Raw genomic sequence first — 20,504 nt, forward strand, 5'->3', positions numbered from 1 at the left:
CCCTCCTCTGTTTTTCATTAGAACTGTTTATTCTTCAGGTTAATGTCAAATAGGTAAGCTTTCCAAAGGTAACTTTCCATCTTAGAAACAAAGACTTGGAACGGTGTTAGTTCCCTATTGTCCCTTAGGTTCCAAAATGGAACCTTACTTCCTCTTGGACATGCTATCAAGACAACTTTGATCTGGGTCAGGGGCTGGACAAAGGTGAAAGGCTAGTTGTTGGTAGATATGTCAACTTCAGCATTATAGTGACAGTTACTTCTTCAGAAGCAGCTGCCCTATGTTCTGTGTTTAGAGGTTTAAAGAACGTGGCAAACTGGGTAAATGGTTCTGCAAGGATGTCCAGCCAGGAACTGGGCTCCACAACCCCCTCGTTGACTTTTATAGGGCCTGATAGGTGTGGAGCACTGACGTAGTTAGATTAGAATCAAGACCTGTTTTTTCCAACTGTGTAACCTTGAAATAGTTAACCTTTCTGAATATAATTTCCCCATCTATAAAATGGAGAAAATGGGATAAGCATTTAGAGTTGAGAAAGACTGCAAAAATCATCTCAATTAGTTGACCCAAAACGATTAAATTTAGAATTTGCCCAAGGCTATATAGCCAGTACCAGACATGGGATAAAAAGATCATAGAACCAGAAAGTCAGAATTTTTGGTTTGTTTTTTTTTTTTTTGGGGGGGGGGGGTGTTTGTTTTGCTGACTATGCATATTTTATCTTTTTTATTCACTATTTTATTTTTTTCCAAATTACATGTAGAACAATTTTCAATATTCATTTAAAAAAATTTTGAGTTCCACATTCTTTCCCTCCCTCCTCGTCTCTCTTATTGAGAAGGCAGGCAATTTGATATAAGTAATATATGAGCAGTCATAAAAACATATTTCCATATTAGTCATGTTGTAAAAGAAAAAACAGACAAAAAAAGCAAAGAAAAACAAAGGAAGTTTTAAAAAGTATGCTCTGATCTCCATTCAGACTCCATCAGTTCTTTCTCAGGAGATGTGTGACATTTTTCATCATAAGTCCTTCAGAATTGTCTTGGATCATTGCATTGCTGAGAATAGCCAAGTCTTTCATAGTTGATCATCCAGGAGGTCATATAATTTAGCATTTTATAGACCAGAGAGATTAAATAAGATCAAATAAGTTGTAAGTAGCTGGGAATGGAAACAAATGCTCTGATTCCAAATGCAGTGCTCTTTCAATGATACCAGGTTCTTACTAGGATTTTGTGAACTTAAAGTTAACCTCTGTTGGATAATAGACCTGTAATCTCATTAACATAGGGAGCTTCCAGATAAGGCAACTCCCACTACCAATGACAGTTAGTACCTTCCGTGTAATTTATAGTCTTAAGAGAGTTGCCAAGAACACTGAGAGGTGACTTGCCCAGGTTTACACAGCAGGTATCAGATGTGAGACTTGATCCCAGGTCTTCCTGGCTTGGAGTCTGGCTCTCTATCTACTACTCCATGTAGGGTTGTCTACACAGGGACAAGAGAAGAGTAGGGGGTGGAGTAAGTGGCAAACCATTGGCAGAGGTCCAGGCAAATGACTGACTTTGGAAAGGTCTGACAACAGGTATAGGGGATTAAGTATTGAGAAAATGATGGTTCCCTGGGGCAGCATGAACAAACCTTAGTGGTATTAATATACCGGGCAAAAACTTGTACAGCCAAAGAGAATTCTGGTTCTTGGGGACAATAACAGTGCAATCCTATCCTGGGGATAAGGCAGAAATGTAGTCACAGAAGGACAAAACAGGAACTCCTGAAAAAATAGAGTTGAAGCAAAACAATATGAGAACTAGCCCATTGCTGTGTTTATGGACACACCTTGGAGCACTGGAAAAAGCAGCTGATTTGGAGTCAGAAGACTTAGGCTTGAATCCTGCTTTTGATATTTTTTAGCTCTAAGACCTTGGAAAAATTCCCTTAATCTCTGAATCTGATTTCTCTTCTATATAACGGAGATACTAATACTTGTACCACCTAAATATCAGGGTTGTTATATGCATGCTTCGGTTTCCATCCTGCTTTAGACATTTACTTTGATGTGTGATGCTACTAGCAAGTCATTTTTTAATCTCACTCATTTTCTTCCCTTATTCTGTGAAGTGGGTGTTAATAAAGGACCTTCCTCACAGGATACTTGTGAGGGTCAAATGAAAGTGTATAAAGTGCTTCACAAACCCTCAAAGTTCTCTATAAATTTGACTATTATTAGTATTATTATTAGGAAAGGTTTTTGGCAACTTAATAATGCTATATAATTGTGAGTTATTTCCCTGATTCGGACCAGGATTGAAGTCAGGTTTGGGGCTGAGACTATGCTTGAGGGTTAAATAAACTCAGCCAATGAGGTTAGAAGAATGAGGGTGGGGCAGAGGTGTCAAACATCTGGCCACATGGAGGCAGCAACACTCTTGGGTGTGGCCCAAACTATATTAAAATGTAATTGGGAAATATTTAACAAGATTAATAAAAATACAGTGGAACATAAATAATGTTAACATGTTTTCTAAGTCAATATATGACCTATAGCATTTAGTGGCCCCTTTTCTATTTGAATTTGATGCCACTTATGGGGGATCCCAAGCAGGTTGTTAATTCTATTAGGGTTCCAGGAAAAGGAGGATAGGTGGTTATTCTTAGACTGTTTGTCAGATCTGTTTTGTTTTGTTTTTTAAATAAAGCCCATCCAAGACAGCTTCCTTTTTGTTCCCTAAGAGATCCTGTATATGAAAGAGTTTTCAAAAATTCTCTCCAACAGGCTCCTGAAATTCCAGGAACTCCTCCATTTGAGGGCTGAAACCTAGCAGAGTCATTTGGTCTTTTGGGACATAAAGCAAGTTTCATATTCTAGCTGGGCTATCATAGCAAGGTTTTGAGGCTTCCAATTAAGAGTGAGATAATTCCACAGGAGAATAGCCATCTCTTCCCTGAAGATCCACTTGGGAAAAACCCTTACCCAAAGTTGGTGTTATTGCTTTCTGAATTTGAGAGGAAATTGAGGGATATTAAACAATCAGAATCCTATTAAAGATTCTGTGTGTAAGTTCTTTCTTCCAGATAGAGGATGAGTCAATCTGTACAAGTTTATTCTAAGGCTAGACATTAAATTATTTTCAGTGAACAAAAGTTGATTTTCTTACCCTCCCACCTCCACCCCCCATAAAAAAAAGGAAAATAAAACCCTTGTGACAAGTAAGCACAGTCAAACAAAACAAATTCCTACACTAGCCATGTCCAAAAATATATATTTTATTCTGCATCTTGAATTCATGACGTCTCTTAGGATATGGATAGCATGAATCATTACTCCTCTGGAATCTTAGTTGATTATTTCATTGATGAGAGTTATTAAGTGAAAGCAATATCAATAGCTGAAATTTTCAGAATGCTTTAAGGTTTGGAAATCTCTTTATGAACATGACATCATTTGTTTCCTAGGAGGTAAGCTAAAGAGCTATTCCCATTTTATAAAGGACCAAACTCGGGTTTATAAAGTTCATTGACTTGCTCATGGCTACACAAAGAATGTTAAAGGCAGGGTTTGAACCCTGGTTTCTCTCGAATCCAAGTCCTTATATTACACAATTCTAATCATTTAAATAATAATCACTTCTTGCATTTTCCCCTTAGGATTTTTACAGAGATATTGACGATCACTTAATTTTAATTTCTTGCAACCTAAGTTTCACTTAACTCTTTTGTTTTCGATGTCAGTTTTAAACTTATCTCTCCCCCTTCCCTATCCATTTAGCCAGAATAAGGTGGGGGTGGGGCTGGGGGTGGGGGTGAAGGAGGTGGGCAAAACTAACCAACACTGCAACTGAGTCTGACAATATATTCAATGTCCAACACATATGGGTCCCTCACCTCTGCAAATAAAGGAAGATTACCTTAAAGGTAGTTAGACTGGCCAAGGGATTGTGTTGTGGATTCCTTCCAGGGTATGGTTTCCTATCCACTTTTTTCTCCATACTCAAAAAGCTTTGTTGGAGACCTCAGTGGGGAGAGGGGTGGTTCCTCCAACTGTAAATTAGATGTAATTATTTGGTCTTAATTGTCTTTAAGGTCTGGATATGAGGAAGTGGAGCTGTTTGAGTAGTTCTCCTGAGAGATCTTCATTTTTTTAAAAATTTCATGGTAATTTTGTTTCAACCCGTGATAATCCCCATTTTGCTCCCAGTTGAATTCTACATGATGTCAAATCCTTGATAACAGTTAAATAACATATGAGTGATTTTAATGAGTGTTTGCAACCTTCACCTTCAGCAGTTTTCCATTTATTAAAAGTTGCCTGCTTTTAAGCTAACAATATTTCCCATTTTTGACCTGAGATTTGTTACTGTTGAAAGAGTTCTTATTTTTAAGGGTGTAGCGTACATGTTGTACTTTGAACTGTCCTTTGTTTACTCTGTATCACTTCATGAACTCTTCTTATATTTCTTTGAATTCTTTACCTGTTTATTTTTGTACCTAGATAATATTCCATATAACACAATTTCTTTGACTATTCTCCAATAATTAGTCATAGAATTTCTTTCTTTCTTTTTTCCTTTTGGCTATAATAAATAATGCCTTATAACATTTTTTTGAAGATAGGTCTTTTCTTGTTGTCAGTAGCCACTGCAGCGCGTGAACCCCACAATCTTTACTGGATCTGAGGTACTGAACAATTTTGAAGTTTTCCTTGCATAATTCCAATTTTTTTTTCCAGAACAGTTGGGGTGATTCACAACTGACAATAGCGCATCAGTGTACCTGTTTTCCTGTGTACAAAAAGTAGTGACTCTTGAAACTATTCCAGGAGTTCTTGGAGGTCATAGAGGGTTAGCTTCTCCAATAAGGAGGCTTTCATGAAGGGCTTTGAGCCTTTTAGAGCATCCCTTGCTGAGAATCATAGGCAAAGTGCTAGAGGATTTTGCCTGCTTGGCAAACAGGCAATCTTTAAGTATTGGGTGAGGAGAGCAAAGCAGAGTTGTGAGATCAAATAGCTAGACTGAGCCCCTAGTCAACAATTCAAGCTTCTTCCAGACTGCTTTCAACCAATGAATCCAGTAACCATTTATTACAGTTGGACTTTGCTAGATACTGTGTGGTCTGTTGCCTTAAAGAAGGCTTCAGTAAGCTCCCTACTACTTTTTGATTCTGTTAGTGTGCTACAGTTACAATTTCTATTATTTCTATTCCCCATAATTGGATGCTTCTAAGTGGCTGGGCCTAGAAGGTGGGGAAAACATCAGCCAAGATTGTTAGAATTGTGTCTTAAGGATAAGTAAGTCTCTGATTGCCCCAAGACCTTTGCTATAGAATAAAGTACATAAGCTTTATAACAGATTGTTTTTAAAAAATATTAAAGGCTTTTTTCTATCTTCTGTCTGCTTGTGTATATGTTTTGGAGGACTGCAATTGCTGGAAGTCTGACCGTGGATTATCAAGTGCATTACTACTTTGCTTTTCTTAAGGTGTAAACAAATGAATATTCAGTGAAATATTCCCCTAGCTGTCCCCTTTTAATTACCCAAGGTCACACAGCTGGTAAATGTCTGAGGGCAGATTTGAACTCAGTAAGATGAGTCTTACTGATTTTAGGTCTGCACTCTATCCACTCTATCCACCAACCCTCCTTTTATCCTAGATGTATCCTATACATTTATAAACAGGAATGCTTTACATTTTACAAAAATCTGGTACAAAAAATATCTATATTTGTGAAACAAATTACAATTTTTTTATTTTTGAAAGTATTCCTATTTTGAAAGTATTTATCACAGATTTTCTTTGATAAGAAATGTTCTCATTCTCTACACAGATCTTTTTTCTTAAGTATTTTTTCTTAATATTTGAGTTTCTTCTTTTTCAGGTGCCAGATTTCACCATGACTGACTTGTCTTCTGAAGGTTATGAAATTCCAGACATTTTAGGTTTGGATGAGGAGGATGAAGCTGATTATTCACGATTTAATGGGTCTGTTAACCTAAGTCAAAATAACAAATAAAAAGCAACAAATTGATCTTGAATATAGGATTTTATCTTGTTAAATTACACATTTTCTCCAAGTATTTATATCGTTTTTGGGAATGGCAGTAAATTTTGTTTTAATTTTATTGATTCCTTATTTCATGCCCCAGAGCAACCATTACAAACTTTTTCTTCTTTATTAGAGTCCCCAAGGAAACAGTCTGATGCATGTTCCCCAACTCCTTCACTTTTCTCTGCTCCCAATCTCTTTCATTTCTGTGATCTTATTCAAGGAATTATCTTCTCTCTAAATACATCATCCCCTTCTTTCTCTCTACTTCTTTTCTATTTGCTTAAGGAAATTGGGCCAAATTTCCTTCATCCTAAAAAATATGTTCTGTTGATCTTCCTGTCTTAGCTAGCTACAGTTCAGCTTCTTTCTCCCTTAGGTTTCTTGAAAAGTTGGCTTATACCTAATACAACCACTCTCTTCATTACTTCCCTCATTAACCCCATTTAACTTAGCTAATGGAAATGCTCTCAAAACATAAAAAATCAGTCAACCAACAAGCCTCTTTTAATCTCTTATGGTGGGGCAGACACTGCTAGGTGCTGTGGGAACAAATACAATGAAAGAAACAATCCCTAATCTAAAGGATTTCTACTTAATCCCATGGCCTTTTCATTTTATTGTTTCAAAATTATATATATATTTCAATATCCAACATTTTTTTTTCCCTCTCTCACTAAACCCCACTGGGGGTGGGGGTGGGAATGGGAACAAACAGAAAGCAAAACCCTTGTAACAAATAAGCACAGGCAAGCAAAAACAAATTCTTCTACTTGTTACTTTGAAGAACGTGTCTCATTCTGTGTCATCGCTGCTCTGTTAGGAGATAGTTAGCATTCTTCACCATCAGTCAATGGGAATCATGATTGAGCATTTTATGTTGTTCAGTGTTCTAAGTCTCAAGGTCCTCTTTTGAGTCTGTGTGGGTTATTTGCCATCACTGATCACCTTCCTCCTTTTGGATTCTGTCTCTTTTTTTGGCTTCTGAGACACTCTCTCCTTTGACCTCTTTAACCTCCCCTTTTCTGGCTCCTCAGTCCTGAACTGAATGTTCTAAAAAACACTGGAAATCTAATTTCCACCCCCTTCTATAGTATGTGTAAGAAATTCTGGTTGTGAAGGCTAGATAATTACTGAAATGGTTGAAATAAAATTTGAGCATTGCAATTTGTATGTCTTCTTTTACGGATTATGACTAATGCTGCCTAAGTAACTGTTCTCTTGGAAATTAAAGAGGGATTAATGAGAAGGTGCATTCAGAAGTGCAAACTGGATAGGCTGGATTACCTTATTGTATGTTTACAGTGTAAATGTCTGCCCCCCAACAAAAGTGAATATAACAAAATTATTAAGATCAAGTAGGACTTCTGAAGAGATATGAAAAGACTCCTCTCACCCCCACTCCCTTCGTGGAGGTGAGAGGTCCACAGGTGTTGCATATTGCATGTTTTTGGACTTTTTCAAGGTATCAGTCAGCTTTACTGATTTTTTTTTCCTCTATAATACTGTTTGTTGTATGGGATGGTTCTCTGGGAGGGGGAAGCAAAATTGGGATAACTATGATGATGTAAGAAGCAAGACATCAATAAAAACTTATTTTTTTAAAAAGAGCCTACTACCTTCAAGGTAATGGAGATGCAAACACAAAGAATGAAACAATCCCTGCTCCTGAGGAGCTCCTAGACTAATGAAGGTGTGTGTGTTTGTCTTTCATTGCTGAAGAAGACCATGCCACCAGAGAAATAATGACATGACGCGCACTTGACTTTGTTTTGAGTGAGAGAGGGCTGTGCAGGTCACCAGCCTTACTTCTCCTCCAGAGCCATCTGAATCCAGTGACCAGATATTCATCAGGATGACTGGAGATGGCCCAGGATGAGGCAACTGGGGTTAAGTGACTTGCCCAAGGTCACATAGCTAGTGAGTGTCAAGTGTCTGAGGTGAGATTTGAACTCAGGTCCTCATGACTCCTGCACTGGTGCTCTATCCACTGCACCACCTACCTGCCCCTTCAAAAGGAAGTAAAGGTAGAGGGCAGGGAGGTACCAGGAAATCTTTGAAGACCACTACTCAACACATAATGGCTTAAAAGGCCCACAGCTTGGTTTCAGACCACTTGGGGGCAAAGTTAACTCAAATGGCCCCAGGGTCCATTCCATGGTATCACAATAACTCTGGGGTAGGAGAAAGTTAGAGATGAGAAAATTCAAGCCTCCCTGGGCCCATAGTCCAGTGACCAGACTCACAATAGGGGATGGGGGCAAGGAAGAAAGCAGGAGAATACCTCAAGCTGTCCAGGGTTCCCATCATAGACTCCTAGCCCACAACAGAGCCTCTCAGAATAGATTCTTCAAGTCCTCAAGAATGTATGACATAACAAATAAATAGATATATTTATGCAAGTAAATATGCAGCACTCCCTCTGAGTTTATTTTACCACCTCAAACTGCATGAACAAACTGAATCCCTACAAAGGGTCTGAGATGCTTTCCCTCAGGGGTAAAAAAAAATTTATAGTTTCTAGTACAGTTGCTCAGAAGCCCTCATCTGTTGTGTTCCCCATTGATTATCAATTAGTTGGCTAGAATTGATTAGCTTTTAGAAAGGGAGAATTACTGAAATAATATTGTAAGAAATTGCCACAAAGAAGAATGCCCTCCCCTCTTAAAATACGGGACATTCCCATAATTATTATTTTCATAAGTTTTTTTGATGTTTGGTTTTTATATCAGAATAATTTTCCCTGGGATACCTCGCCTTCCCCCTCCCTGAAATCAAATACCATTTCATATAGCAAATAGCAGTTTTTAAGGACAGGAAAGAAAAGAAAAAAAAAATGGTACAACTAATCAATACACTGAGAATTCAAAATGTGTGTAACATGAAACCTGTGAACCTTCACACTTCTGCAACAATGGGAAAAAAGGCTCAAGTTTAGAAGGCACATGTGGCCAAAGTGCCCAACTCCCAATTACGGAAGCCCTTCCCTGCCTTTGTGGAGTCCTCAAGACGTCCTCCTTAGGTATAACTCTATGGTGGGCTCCAAGAATTGATGCTCTTGTAGCTTTGTTGTGCTTAATATGCTGTTGTTTTTGTTGATCCTTCATTCTGGAAGAGGGAGATGATGCCACGACTTGTAAGTAAGAAGGGCTGTGCAAAGTCACCAGCCTCACTTTCTCCTCCAGAGCCCTCTGGGTCCAGTGGCCAGATATAGATCAGGATGATTGGACATGGCCCTGAATAGTGGGAGACCTTGGCTTTTTTAAGCTAAAGTCTTTCTGATTTCTCACTTTGAGTAAAGCAAGTCCCATTTGGTGATTAAAGTTGGTTTAAGAAACGAACCAAGGAATGGCTCCTTTTATAGTAAAACAAAAAACACAAACAACTGGGGAGGGGAAGACCCTCAGAGTTTCTGGCAAAACAGAAACAATTACTACTGGTTTACTCTGAGCCATCAGGGCCCAAACAATGACCACTAAGTGGTGCGTGGGCTGGGACCTACTGTTGGCCAACCAATGAGAGCCGGAGTGAATGGGGTTCAAGGCATGGCCTATAAAGAAATCTAGTCAGTAAACCCCATGATATCTTGCCAGGACTCAGCCATCAAAATTTACATTTCTTTGGGTAGAGCAGCTGCATGTAAAGGTACGTTACCCCATATGGACAGAGGGAGAGGAAGGAGGGAAGGGAAAGGCAGGAGGAGAAGAGAGGGGAGGAGAGAAGAGGAGAGCAGAGGAGAGGAAGGAGCTGAGTTGCCCAAGTGAAACTGGCCAGCTGGGTCCCCAGTGGAGTAACTTGGAGTACTCACAGGGTGTTGTTTGTGCTTCATTCTTGAGGAAAACCTTGACATCAGGAAGATGATGCTATGACTTGGAGGTGAATTGGATTTTAGTGAGGAAGACTTCACAAGGTCACCAGCTTCATTTTCTCTTCCAGAGCCATCTGGGTCCAGTGGCAAGATATAGATCAGGATGACTGGAGTGTTGACCTGAAAACTTTGTTAAGAAAAGGCAGCAGGCTAAATGCATACATTTTATGATTTAATTAATTAATCAATTCCCTATTAAAGAAAACGGTAACATAATGCATTATGGAGTCAGAAATGTTCTGGCTACCCAGTGCAGAAATCTTCTGGCTTATATACATTTTGCTGTGAGAAAGAAACTCTCCTAATTGAACAAATCATAAATTCAGTAAGACAGGACAATTAACAAAGTAATGTTGGTCAGGCCTTGGGATTCCAGCTGGGTAAACACATGTCTCAGTGATAAAGAAGGAAATCCCACCACTAGTAAGTGGCAGGCTTCCTGCCCTAAACAGATAACTGACATAGGGAAGGGTAAACAAAGTTCAATAGAAATTACGACCTAAGATGTCTATTTTTCTTCACCATTAATATGCCATAACATAGTATATGTCTACAGATAATAAGATACAAAGGAAAGTCTCATTATTCAAGATATAGTGTCTTAGGTTAAAGGTCTCCTTAAGGAGTGTAGAATTGGCCTTGGCTGGCTTTTGCTGACATAGGAAGAGGCACTCTCTGAGTTTGCTTCAGAGAGAACAAAGAGATTATTCCAAAATTTTATATTAAACATTATCATTCCCTCCTTTTGGTCAAAGGCAAGCCGAAGGCTTCGCCTGTAGACCAACAAAGATATGATAAAAACCTCTAAATAACCAGCAGTGTGAGAGTTTACTCTTCATGCAAGTCTGGTCCAGGCTCTTGGGAAAGTTGTCTATGTCTGATGGCATCTTCTTCAGGTCTCTTCAAAACTGGAGGGCATGATCCACTCAGGAGCAGGAGCAATGGAGGTGACAGATGGATCCAAGAGTCTATACAGAAAACTTGACAGGGTCTCCCAGAAAACATGGTTTGATAATTGAAATGAAACAATACAACATAGTTAACATGGCTAAAGACACTTAGCAATAGTTCAGTTTCCCAGCCATGCAGGACCACGCAGTTCAAACAACACAATGAAGTTTTTTTTTTTACAGTTCACAAACTGCATTTTTACATTAGGTCAGGTACAAATTAAAACTTAGATGGCTCACAATAGACTAGTTTGGAAAGGGAGATTTACATGTCACCAATATAAACAAGAAAATTAAACATGAACCACACAAATCAATACAATTATTTCAAAGTTAATTAACATTAAGTTCCTTGTATCCCAGTAATCCATTCTTAATTTTCATTTAAATTTGAATCCCAGATTTCTCATGTAGTTATCTGATACCTAGATATCTTTTCTTTGACAATAGGTTTTATTCTTGGGATAGTTCAAAACAAAAGAGAATTCTGCCTTTCTGGTTCAAATCTAGAAGTTCCCAGATACTTCAGACAATATAAATTAGTACAATTACTTAAAATTTGTTCTCCACTTTTGAAATTTCAGAAAATTTCAGTTCACATTATTTACTGTTTCTATCTTTACCTAAATCTTGTACCTGGAATAAGAATCTTTTAAAATGTGAGGGTTCAACTATATAATGAACTCATCTGACTTTAACTTATTGGACAGATATTTTAACGGAGAAGAAATAATTTCACTTACTTTTACTACTATTTTATGCAAAAATCCATATTTGAGGTCTTATTATCAAAAGCATGACAAATTTTAGAAGTCAATGATATACATTTGCATATGATTCTTAGAGGAATCAGGCTGATCCTGTTGTTTTTCCTCAAAATTTGCTACTCTAATTAGACATCTATCACATTACATCTTTGTCTTATTACCTGATCTAATCATTTCCTCAATGTTATCTCTATATTATATTTATTTATTTGGCCAGGAATATAGATTAAAGTTGTAAGCTATTCGTTCCTGCACCCCATTATAATAATTCAGAGATGCTCCAATTTCCATTTATTATTTGATAGAATTAGTATTCTGCTTTCAGAACTTCTTGATTATAAAGATTTGCTATAAAAGAAAAAGAGAGGGGCAATGTTAACAGAAGGAAAGGATCTCCTTAGTTCTGTTTGATTCCAGGAATAAGCTATTATCTGACATGTGAGGTCACCAGGTGCTGAAAGCAGGGCTTAGGAGTAATCAGGTGGGGAATTTCCTTTTTCAGAAAGGAAATAGCACATTTGGGAAATAGAGTTAGGAAGATCCTACCTCGGCCGTGTCCAAGGTCGTCTTCAAAACCTTTCCAAGCATCCACCATTAGCCTGCAGCACATGTCAATTGGCTTTATGACAACTTAGACAAGTATTCCTGTAATCAGAGCTTCAAACAATAGTAAATTGCAGTCCCAGTCTTATATAGCAAATCAACATTGGCTGGTATCCCTCAGAGAAAATACTTCCTCACACTTTAAACCATCTGAAACTGACACAAAAGTATCCAGAACAACTATCTAGGAGCAAGAGGGGTTTGGATAACCCATACTTATTCCCAAATCTTATCTACCTTTCATAGTTTCAAAGAGAACTTAATTTATCTTTCCAAATCTCTCAATCCTATTCTTCCACTTGCTTTTACATTTTAACCATAAGACAAGATAGCTCATAAGTTATTACTTTTTACTAGCATAACTGCACTGGAATCTCATTCCAGCTTAAACAAAACAAAGAGGTTAATGACTAAATTTATAGTTTGATGGAATTCTGTCTTTGTTCCTCAAGTTGTTATTCTTCCCTAATTATACTCACTCTGGAAGAATGAGATACTCCAGGAATTAAATTTTTTTTTTACATATAATAAATTCAAACGCAAACTTTAACTCTAACTTAGGCCATAGAATGATTATATATTCAGATCAAAACAGCTTAATTTAACAGCACATTATTTTGAAGTTTTAGTAGGCCTTCTAAGAATCACATATGATTTTTCAAAACATTTCTTCTAAAAGTATTTCCCTTCTTTAAAAACAGTTTAAAATTTACTCTGATGTTCCCTAAACTCTTATGAAGAAAACTAGTTGGAAACTTTTAAAATGCTTGATATCTCTTTCTTTTTTTTTCTGAAGCAAAAATAAACCTTTAAAACTGGAATTCATTAAAGCTGAGTTGTTACAAAAATGTTCTTAAGTAATATGAATTTCCAAAGTATTATAATAAACTGAATTCTTAATTATTGCAGTATTCTTAGATATGAGACTGACTCACAGAAAAACACTGTTGCTTTTAAAATCCTTTTAAACAATGGGAACATCTTAAGGTGAGTCTTAAGTAGTTTACATAAATTTCTGCGTATGTTCTAATTTCAGATAAAAATAATATTAGATTTCCCAGTAAGATTACACAAAAGGCTCACATGTTTTGCTGGTCACTTGTTATTGACCACAAAAATTTGCTATAGAAGGAAAAAGCAGGGACATGTGACATACCAAATATGACAGGATAAAATATCCTTTACTCTGTTTAATTCAGATGGGAGTGAAATTCTCCAATCATGCAGTATCTGTTTCATAGCCAGACTCAGGAATAGGGAAACTGAGCCAGGGGGATCCCATCCTAGATTGAGTTTAGAATTGTCCCCTCGGTGTTTAGTCAGGTGAGAAATATTTCTTTGTGGCATGTGTCTCAGATACTGATTTAATGCAGACAACTACACCCAAATTCAAACTCAAAACCAAAAATAGTTATGGTCCCAAATGCCTTTACCTTAAACAGCAAGTCTCACTAATCACAACTTACAGTCAGATAACAGTTATTTCCACTCTCTTGGAGTTACAATAAACAATAAAGATTTACCAGGACACACACACATAAGGGATTCCGTTTAACATCTTTCCTTCTCAAATTTAAAACTTTACTGATGTAAAAGCCAATTATTAAAAATTCTCTCTATCTATTACAACTTCTGTGCAAGTAATATTCATTGTTTAGAATCTGCATTAACCAACCAAATTCCTTTACTAAGACTGATGATCTTACCCACAGGAATGGGAGGACTGTTCTGAATGAACAGAAGGAATTTAAATAAAGTTTTCACTCCACTGTAGGACTGTTCTGAATGGGCAGAGGGAACCTAAATAAAATTTTCACTCCATTCCCTCCTTTCCATACACAGGAATCACTTAACAATTTTAGGTTTTGGAATTAAAACAGTAATCCCAAATAACTTAGTTAACAATCCTACAACTTCATAGAAGAGAGCCAAATTGTTAAGCTTTAACTTTTTTTAACAGACAAGGGTGAAAATACCTGGTTTTCTAAATGACAGTTACAAAACATTAAAAGACAAGGTTAGCAGGAGTGATAAAGTAACATAACTGGTATTACACAATTTTCCCAACATCTTTTAGATTCAACAAAATTCAAATTAAAAATTGCTTTGTCTTTACAGTCTAAGAGAAATTCAGAAATACAATCCTAGAAATACAGTTTTAACACAACAATAACTGTAGATGGTATAATTTGCAATTCCAGAAATTATTGATCTTATTACTTTTAGCAATTAAAACCACTTCAAAGGTAACAATTACATTTGAGAGATAATAATGTTGTATGTCACATATACCAGTCATTATGTTAAGCATTTTACAATCATTTTATCATTTTGATCCCATAACAACAAGCATAATTATTTTTACAAATCAGAAAATGGGTCAAACAGAGATAAAATACTTTTTGCAACTGAAACAGAGAAGTGAAGCTTACCAAGAGCAGAGAAACTGATGTCCCAGTGGTGACTTTCACAGGCAGAGTTTAGAGAATGCTCGCTACAGGCCTTATTCATCCATCTCCCCCAACACCCCCACAGCAGCATTTACTGAGCCCCTAAGGCGATATGTGGTTGCTGGGACAGGGTGGGCGGAATGCTTTACCTAGAAAGGTGGGCTACTCACAATCTTAGGAGTGATTTCAAATGATCAGTTCCCGAAATATTTCTGATTAATTTCACAACATACAAATCTGCTAAAATGATTTTACCTAAGATGATCTAACTTTCCATTGTAATTCCAGGTTGGCCAGACCGGAATAACAAGGAAAAGTCTCAAAGTTTTGTTTGTTTATTTCCCTAGCTGCAGCCCTTGAAGTCTGGCTGCTTGCACTTAAATCTTACAAGATAACACACTCATTCACAGCACATATGATACGGACAGGGACATACACCAACAGACAAATTGACAACAGGACAAATACAAACGTAGCTCACAAAAAAAAAACAACCCAGAGAGAGAAGGCAATTAGAAGCTTGCTAGAAATCCCCATCATGAATTGGCTATTATCATTCTGAGGAAAGGATGCTACAAGAATCCAAGGTCTGATAATAAAGGGGAATCCTGCAGCCTTTGCTCAGAGCACCCCTAAGGTCTTTGGAGGGGTGGGGAGTCTTGGTGCCCCAAAGTTTCTGACTGTCTTAAAGAAACAGGCCCCAAGGGAATAGGTTCAGGCCTTTAGTTCTTAGGTGGATTGTAACTGTCCTCTTCAGGACCAGAGCCCTTACAGAAAGCGGGGAGAAGGAATGGAGAGGAGGGAGGCAACAGAAGCTGCCTTCCTCAGGTCTAAGGTAGGGGAAGGCGAGGGGGAAAGATTGCATCTAGGTGCTGTCAGTTTCCCCAGATCAGAGGCCTTCAAGGGGAAGGGGAGGAAGGAAAGGGGTGAGGAATAGGACGGAGGGAGTGAAGGGAAGGACAGACAGGAGCCCTTGAAGAAGAAAGGATTTTTGCCAGGACACGGGTAGGTGCTGAAGCAGCTCCCACCCTACAGGGAAGAGGCTACCTGTGTTTTGTTCTCGCTCAGCCAATTCAGCAAGCCCAGGATGAAACGTCCTCGCTGCTGGCTAGTTGTTTTGTTGGCCTTTAAACTTAAAGTAACTTTGACCGGTCCAAAAGAGCCCTGTGGTGGCCAACATAATTTAGGGCTGTCTTTAATTGATTAACACTAGTGCTAGTAATACCTGTGATCATCAGGTTGGTAACGGCTTGACATACAAGAAGTAGGGGTCTTGTCAGCCAGATTTCTACTTCTAGTTTTTGACTGACCCATAGCTAGCTGATTTCCCTAGATCGATCTTCAGAGGAGACCTAATTAATACAGAGGTGTTTTCACGCAGGGTGGTCTCTGTCCTGCGGTTATCTTTAAAGGGAATTTTTGAGTCCTTTGGAAGCTGGGAATGGAAGGACTTACCCCGACCCCGTCAAGGCCCAGGACTCTAGGAAAAACGGTTCCTATTGGCTCTGGAGTCCTGGCGTTGGCGAGATGAGGAAATGTCCATTCGGTTCCACAGTTCCAATCCACGTTTGGGCGCCATAACTGTTGACCTGAAAACTTTGTTAAGAAAAGGCAGCAGGCTAAATGCATACATTTTATGATTTAATTAATTAATCAATTCCCTATTAAAGAAAACGGTAACATAATGCATTATGGAGCCAGAAATGTTCTGGCTACCCAGTGCAGAAATCTTCTGGCTTATATACATTTTGCTGTGAGAAAGAAACTCTCCTAATTGAACAAATCATAAATTCAGTAAGACAGGACAATTAACAAAGTAATGTTGGTCAGGCCTTGGGATTCCAGCTAGGTAAACACATGTCTCGGTGATAAAGAAGGAAATCCCACCACTAGTAAGTGGCAGGCTTCCTGCCCTAAACAGATAACTGACATAGGGAAGGGTAAACAAAGTTCAATAGAAATTACGACCTAAGATGTCTATTTTTCTTCACCATGAATATGCCATAACATAGTATATGTCTACAGATAATAAGATACAAAGAAAAGTCTCATTATTCAAGATATAGTGTCTTAGGTTAAAGGTCTCCTTAAGGAGTGTAGAGTTGGCCTTGGCTGGCTTTTGCTGACATAGGAAGAGGCACTCTCTGAGTTTGCTTCAGAGAGAACAAAGAGATTATTCCAAAATTTTATATTAAACATTATCAGGAGACAGCCCCAATATGTTATCATATGCCATTTTGGGACACTGCTATTGATACCCAACAGGAAGTCTAAGTCTTCTGATCATTAATTTTAAAGTTGATCTGTCCTGTGGTCAAAATTGGGGTAGGAACTCAATCCTTCCTTCCCACCCACAAGGGGAGTTACTTTGGCAACTATTAGACTAGTTTGCTGCTAAAATGCTCATACTGGAATTTTCTGGACAATTATACACAAACGTACATGTATGTCTGATTCTTTCCACTAGTCCCAGTGTATTTCCTGTTTGGCATCATCTGATTTAATACATGATCAAACTACTTCACTTCCCAAAGTTTTTCCACTTAGTATATTATGCCTTTGATTGATTGAATTAATCAAAGGTCTTAATTTTGGCCTAGGGATTTAAGATGGTGGAATGGGAAAGAGTGTGGGGAACTCCTATCCATAAACTCCTCTAAACAGATTTAACAAAGTCACCAAATGGAATTCTGATTGGGAAATCTAGAAAAGGTCACAGTCTTTGTCTAGTCCACCTCAGCATACAGAGACAGAGACATCTACAGATCCTGGTGAGCCTAGACATCCAATTTAGCAAAAAACAAAAAAAAACTTAAAAGAAAACTGCCTAGATCTATTAGAACCAGGGGGAAAAACAGAAATAGAAAGAATTCTCTGGTTACTTTCTGATAGAAACCCTAAAACAAAACTTTCAGGAACAGAATAGTCAAAATTTAGAGCTTTCAGGTGAAAGAAAAATATATCACAAGCAATCAGAAAGAACTGAAGTACTGAGGAGCCACAGACAGGACCTTATATGGTTTAGTAACTGTAACTATAAAAGAACAGAGAACTTGAAATACCATATTCCATAAGGCAAAAGATAGGGTTTGCAGCCAAAAGTAACTAATCCAGCAAAACTGAGTATTATGCTACAAGGGGGAAAAATGGACTCTTAAGGAAATAGAGCACTTCCAAGCATTCCCGATGAAAAGGCTGCAGAAAACCTCTGCAATTCCAACACAGGAGTGAAAAGAAACCTAAAGAAGTAAATATGAATGACCAATGATAAAGGACTGAATAGGGCAACTCCTGACATGAAGATATAGGGTGATGATACACATGTTCCCCTCTGAACCCTACCATCACCAGGGTCCATAAAGGGATTCCAACTATACAGGGCCTGGGAGTGGTTCTATTATGTCTTGCTGATCTTAAGAGAAGAGAAAGACACTGTGGGTGAGGGGGAATGTAAAGGGTTTAGCAAATTATGTCACATAATGAGGGTGCCTAAGGGACATCTATACAAGCAAAAGAAGGGGTGGTGGGGACACTTGAATCTCACTCTGATCTGAATTGGTCAAAAGAAGAATATAAACATACACAAGTTGGGTAAAGAAATACATTTCATTCAACAGCAATATAGAAGGGAAACGAAAGAAGGGGAAAGGACAGTAAAAGGGAGGGTAGACCAAGGAAGGGATTAGTCCTAGGCAAAGAAAAACCAAGGATGTACAAAAAAAATTTATATCTCTTTGAAAAAAAATTATTTTTTAACATTCTTTCCTTTTAAAATTTTGATTTTCAGATTCCCTCCCCTCACCCCTTCCCCACCTACTGAGGAGGCAAACAGTATATCAATCATAAATGTGAAACCATGCAAAATGTAATTTCCATATTACCCATATTGTGAAAAAAAAGCAAAAAAATAAAGTGAGAAATTATACTTTAATTTATACTCAGAGTTCATCATCTCTCTCTTTGGAATTGTTTTGGCTCATTGTATTGATGAGAGAAGACAAGTCTTTCACAGTTGACTGCCATACAGCATTGTTATAATTGTGTATCCAGGTCTCCAATCATCCATCACTGGACCAAGATGGCTCTGGAGGAGAAAGTGAGGCTGGTAACTTTGCACAAGCTTCCCTCACTTAAATCCAATTCACTTGCATGTCATAGCATCACCTCCCTGATGTCATGGTCTTTTTTCAGAATGAAGAACAAACAACAGCCACCTTTGTGAGTACTGTAACATGACAGTTGGGCAACACAGTTCTCTCTTTTTTTTCTCTCTTCTTTCTCTTCCCTCTGTCCACATATGGTACCATACCCTTACCTGTTGGTGCTCTGCCCAAAGGAATGCAAATTTTAACTGAAACCTCATAAAATGTCTTGGGGCTTACAAGCTAGATTTCTTTCTTAAGGATCATGCTTGAAACCCAAATCACCGTGGCTCTCCTTGATTGGTCAACAATAGGTCCCAGGTCAAGCCCACTTGGTCATTATTTGGACCAGGACCAGAGTGAATGTAAATAAGCAATTGTTTCTGTTCTGGCCAAAAACCCTGAGGGTCTTCTCCCGTTGGATTTTTTTTCTGCACTACTTTAAGAAATGCTATTCTCTGCTTTATTTCTTACTTAGACTTAATCCCAGAAAGTTGCTTCAGTCAAACTGAGATCTGTTAAAGACTTTAGCTTCATAAGGCAAAGATCTCCCATTGCATCTAGGACCATCCCCAGTCATCCTGATCTATATCTTGCCACTGTCCCCAGATGGCTCTGGAGGAGAAAGTGAGGCTGGTAACTTTGCACAATCCTCCCTCACTTAAATCCCATTCACTTGCATGTCATGGCATCACCTCCCTGATGTCACGGTCCTCTTCAAGAATGGACAAATCACAACCATGTTGTGCATCATGATTTCCTGGTTCTTCTCAATTCATTTTGCGTCAGTTCATGTAGGTGTTGCCATGTTTTTTTCTGAAACCACCCCACTCATTATAGTATTCCATCACAAACATATGCTACAACTTGCTCAGCTATTTCCCAATGGAGGGGCATTCCTTCAATTTTCAATTCAGATACAGCTTTGCCCCTTATTAACTGTGTGACCTTGGGCAAGTCACATCACTCTGGGTCTTAGTTATTCATCTGAAAAATTGGGAAATAAATACTTGCCTCACCAATTCTCCCCTTTTCTAGATGAGTAGCGCTGGACCAGTTAATTTTCTTTCTGCACCTCACTTTCCGTATCTGTAAAATAAGTTATGTGAGATTAGAGAATTTCTCTTTTAAAAATTTATTATTTATTTTAAACACGAATTTTAAAACATTTTTGAGTTCCAGATTCTTTCTCTCCCAGCTGCCCCTGCCCTCCCCATTAAGAAGGCAAGCAATACCACGTAGGAAGCCGTGCAAAACATATTTCCATGTTAGCCAAGTTCCAAAATAAAAAAAAGCAGGAAAAATAAAACAAGTGAAAAAAATCATACTTCAATTAGCTCTGCGTTTATCCAGTTCTCTCTCTGGAGATGGATGACGTTTTCCTAGAGGATCTCTAACTCCTTTAATCTGCTGCTGTCCCAGCACATTTGGTCATTGTACTCAGTTCTCTTTCTACTACGTCATCCTTTCTTTCGACAAAAAAACCCTTCACATTCCGGTCCTGCTACAGCATGTGGCCACACCCCCATTTTACCTGTCCCTTCCTCTCCGTGCAAAGCATTATGGGGCTCGTAGTTTCCTGGAGAGGAGCGCTAGTTAAAGCCTCGGATCAAAGGGCGCGCCTTGAGGGGGCGGGTGGTCTAGGCCAATCACATAGCGTCAAGCTTCCGGAAGTGAC

The 20,504-nt window shown here is 38.2% G+C and overlaps 1 protein-coding gene and 1 long non-coding RNA gene across 7 annotated transcripts in view; one reads left to right on the forward strand and one right to left on the reverse strand.

Moving 5' to 3' along the window:
* PLIN2 (perilipin 2) overlaps positions 1-7,213 on the forward strand; it is a 31,645-nt gene extending 24,432 nt beyond the window's left edge. For 2 of the 4 annotated variants that reach the window (XM_072655592.1, XM_072655626.1), the window contains one exon: positions 5,879-7,213. In XM_072655592.1, the coding sequence (XP_072511693.1) occupies positions 5,879-6,013 (135 nt within the window). In that variant the 3' untranslated portion in view covers positions 6,014-7,213. Of the gene's footprint in view, positions 1-4,613; positions 4,681-5,878 lie in introns of all 4 variants that reach the window. The other 2 variants (XM_072655608.1, XM_072655617.1) reach the window with 2 other exon arrangements.
* LOC140534519 (uncharacterized) lies at positions 5,724-20,397 on the reverse strand. 3 transcript variants are annotated; one of them, XR_011977350.1, is made up of 4 exons: positions 20,155-20,345; positions 19,841-19,915; positions 9,855-10,041; positions 5,724-5,992 (listed from the first exon to the last, which is right to left on the reverse strand). It is a non-coding gene; the product is annotated as an uncharacterized lncRNA (long non-coding RNA). The 3 variants fall into 3 exon arrangements; XR_011977352.1 differs by having other exon boundaries at positions 19,846-19,915; positions 20,155-20,313; XR_011977349.1 differs by lacking the exons at positions 5,724-5,992; positions 9,855-10,041 and adding an exon at positions 18,593-18,768 and having other exon boundaries at positions 20,155-20,397.
* Positions 20,398-20,504: the final 107 nt, after the last annotated feature.

Source organism: Notamacropus eugenii, chromosome 1 (genome assembly GCF_028372415.1).
Source record: "Notamacropus eugenii isolate mMacEug1 chromosome 1, mMacEug1.pri_v2, whole genome shotgun sequence".
In the NCBI taxonomy this organism is placed as follows: domain Eukaryota; kingdom Metazoa; phylum Chordata; class Mammalia; order Diprotodontia; family Macropodidae; genus Notamacropus; species Notamacropus eugenii.